Below are 3,745 nucleotides of genomic sequence, written 5' to 3'. Positions count from 1 at the left end.
GTGGACAATGCTAATAAAATAAAGAAAGATTGCAAAAGAGGACGTACCCAGAGATGGCCGATTTAGAACTTAATGAAGATCGTACGTTATATTTATTTTAAATTGAGACACAGCCTCTCCAATTGGCGTTAATCCGTAGATGAACAATCGTACTTACACAATTTTATTTAATTATTTCTTAATTTGAAATATAAAACAAGTCTTCTCTAGTAGGGTTGGCAAAAACTCGAGTCCAATCCTTCCCAACGTTCAGGTCAATAGACTTTTGGAAAAATAAATTTGCATTTTTTGATAGGCCATTAAATTAAACTATACAGTGTACAAGTGTACGCGCAACACGATCCTATAAAACAACTAAATAGAATTGAAGTTTTGAATTTATTAAAATATAGCTATCTTTAATTTTCTTACATTTTCTGTGTATTTTTAATTAATAATTTACTTAATTTTTTGTAACATTGAGACACGTAAATATAACAAAATGCTAACAGAAACAAGATAAATTAGTACCAATTTATTCACTTAATTAATTGAAATAAAAACACTAAACCAACACTAGTTTCACTCGGTTCCTTTGAGTGTTTTTGCTTGCTTATCATTTTTCCACGGCAAGATTAAATGCATGTTGATTGTATGACTTTCTTCATCCATAATTGCATCGTTGTGTGTTTGGGATTCACCGGAGAAATTTCTTGGCTCTATTCATCTGTCAAGTTCCTAACGTATAATCAACGCTCAGACTGAAGACTTTTCTTGGCTTCAATAATTGATGCAGACTATACCCGGTAGTATAAATTGGAATGGATTCCAGGATTTTCGATATGACAATATATTCTCAAAGCTAATGACAATTACAATGTCATCCAAATTGTTCCTTCTATTTCAATATATAGCTTTCTTGTCTGTGATATTGTTTCAATTGGAGCCCAGAGTTGCTGATTCTAACAAAATAGTAGTAAGGTGCATTGATGAGGAGAGAGAAGCGCTTCTCACTTTTAAACAGAGCCTGGTGGATAAATATGGCATTCTGTCTTCCTGGGGAAGAGAAGATGGCAAGAGAGATTGCTGTAAATGGAGAGGAGTCCGTTGTAGCAACACAACTGGACATGTCAAGGTGCTTAATCTTCGAAGATCCGACGATGAAAATGCTCGAATGAAGGTCTTGAAAGGTAAAATTAGCCCTGCTCTGATTAAATTGCATGATTTAAGACATTTGGACCTTAGTAACAATCACTTCGGTGGAAGCCCAATTCCTAAGTTCATTGGTTCCCTCAACAAATTGAGGTACCTCAATCTCTCTAGTGGCACACCTTCAGTCCCTCATCAACTTCAGAACATTTCACGATTGCATTTTTCTAACATCGAAAACTCTAATTTATTTACTATGGGAACCGTTGAGTGGCTTTCTAATCTTTCTTCTTTAAGACACCTTGACTTGAGTTGCATTAATCTCACTAAATCTAGTGATTGGTTTCTAGTAGTTGCCAAGCTTCAGTCCCTAAAAACATTAGTCCTACGCTCGTGTGCTCTTCCACCTATCAATCCTTCGTTTGTTTCACACTTCAATTTGAGTACGTCTATTGAGACCCTTGATCTCTCTGACAACCACCTATCTTCTTCATCAGTATACCCTTGGCTTTTCAATCTTAGTCGGAATATTAAACATCTTAACCTTGGCTATAACCAATTACGGGGTTCAATTCCAGAGGCTTTTCAAGACATGGTTTCTCTTACGTTTCTGAAGCTCCCTTCTAATGAACTTGAAGGTGGGATTCCAAAATTCTTCGGAAACATGTGTAGCTTAAATATATTAAACTTGTCTATCAACAAGCTCAGTGGACAGCTGTCGGAGTTGATTCAAAATCTGTCCAGTGGATGCACGATGAATTCACTGGAGGGCCTGTATTTACATGACAATGACATCACAGGACCAATACCTCATCTTGGAGGATTCTCATCCCTGAAAGCATTGAAGCTTGGAAAAAATCGTTTAAATGGAACTATAAACAAAAGCCTCAGCCACTCGTTCAAGCTTGAGACTCTGGCACTTGCTGGGAATTCATTTACAGGTGTTATCTCTGAAGCTTTTTTTTCCAATATGTCCAAATTGCAGAAGTTGGACTTAGCTAACAACTCTTTGACTTTGAAATTGAGCCATGATTGGGTTCCACCTTTTCAATTAAAACGTTTATATCTTGCCTCTTGCAAGATGGGACCTCATTTTCCAAAATGGCTCCAACATCAAAATCAACTTCTTGTAGTTGATATCTCCAATAATCGAATCTCAGATACTGTTCCTGATTGGTTTTGGGATTTGTCTAATGATATCTATTCAATAAATCTCTCTAAGAACCATATGAACGGTAAACTTCCTGATCTGTCGTTAAGGTTTGATGGTACTGGTATTGGTGGTACTTGTATAGATATCAGTTCAAACCACTTTGGTGGCCCAATTCCACCACTTCCTTCAAATTCGCAAATCTTGAATCTCTCTAAAAATAAGTTCTCAGGGTCAATTACTTTCTTATGTTCTATCGGTGAAAACACATGGAATATTTTTGATCTCTCGAGTAACTTATTATCTGGGGAGCTTCCCGATTGTTGGTTGCACTTTAATAGCCTATCTACTCTTCATTTGGCAAACAATAGCTTCTCTGGGAAGATACCAAAGTCGATAGGGTTCCTACAGAATATCCAAACACTCAGTTTACACAACAATAGGTTATCAGGAGAATTGCCTTTATCCATAAAGAATTGCTCACGACTGAGCGTTTTGGATCTTGGGAAGAATGCATTGTTCGGTGAAATACCAACATGGATGGGGGAAAGTCTTCAAAATTTGATTGTTCTTAGCTTGAATTCTAACAAATTTCATGGAAATATACCTTTTCAGCTATGCCATCTAGCATTGATTCAAGTCTTGGATCTTTCTCTAAACAGTATATCGGGAAAAATACCAAAGTGTTTCAATAATTTTTCAGCCTTGACTCAAGAAAGAAGTTTTGATCCCACGATTGGGTTGGGCGCATACGTCTGGGTTCCCCCTGGAATTGTAGATCACATTAGCTATTTGGACAATGTACTGTTGATTTGGAAAGGAAGTGAAAACGAGTACAAAAGTACATTAGGACTAGTAAAATTCCTTGACCTTTCGAGTAACAAATTATGTGGAGCAATTCCTGAAGAGATTATGGATCTTTTGGGGTTGATCGGCTTAAATCTTTCGAGAAACAATTTAACTGGACCAATCACTCCGAAGATTGGTCAGTTAAAATCATTAGATTTCTTGGATTTATCTATAAACCAGTTTTCTGGAAGCATTCCGTCCAGCCTTGCTCAGTTAAGTCGCCTTGGTGTCTTGGACTTGTCGTACAACAACTTGTCAGGAAAAATCCCCTTAGGTACTCAGCTCCAGAGCTTCAATGCTTCAGTTTATGCTGGAAATCTTGAACTTTGTGGCCTTCCACTTCCAAATAAGTGCCCGGATGAAGAATCACACCCATGTCCAGGCAGAGATGATAATGCAAACACTACAGAAGATGAGGATGATCAGTTTATAACTCTCGGATTTTACGTGAGCTTGTTTCTGGGTTTCTTTGTTGGATTCTGGGGAGTCTGCGGAACTTTAATGCTGAATAGGTCGTCGAGATATGGATACTACAACTTCTTGACTGGTATGAAAGATTGGCTCTCTGTGACAGCCGCTGTGAATATTGCCAAACTGCAAAGAAAGTTCAGGAACTAA

General features: G+C 37.4%; 1 protein-coding gene across 1 annotated transcript; it reads left to right on the top strand.

The window, feature by feature from the left end:
* The first annotated feature begins 856 nt into the window (after window positions 1-856).
* On the top strand, window positions 857-3,745 carry LOC18032805 (receptor-like protein EIX2). The gene has a single exon (XM_006421071.1). It carries the CDS (start codon window positions 857-859, stop codon window positions 3,743-3,745), a length of 2,889 nt encoding a protein of 962 aa, XP_006421134.1.

The sequence above is a fragment of the Citrus clementina genome, unplaced genomic scaffold (genome assembly GCF_000493195.1).
Source record: "Citrus clementina cultivar Clemenules unplaced genomic scaffold, Citrus_clementina_v1.0 scaffold_9, whole genome shotgun sequence".
Lineage (NCBI taxonomy): Eukaryota > Viridiplantae > Streptophyta > Magnoliopsida > Sapindales > Rutaceae > Citrus > Citrus x clementina.
Note: the sequence above shows the minus strand (reverse complement) of the source record. Positions and strands in the feature narration are given on the sequence as shown.

Coding starts and splice junctions, on each gene's coding strand:
- LOC18032805 (XM_006421071.1), top strand. CDS start 857: ATGTCATCCAAATTGTTCCTTCTATTTCAATATATAGCTTTCTTGTCT.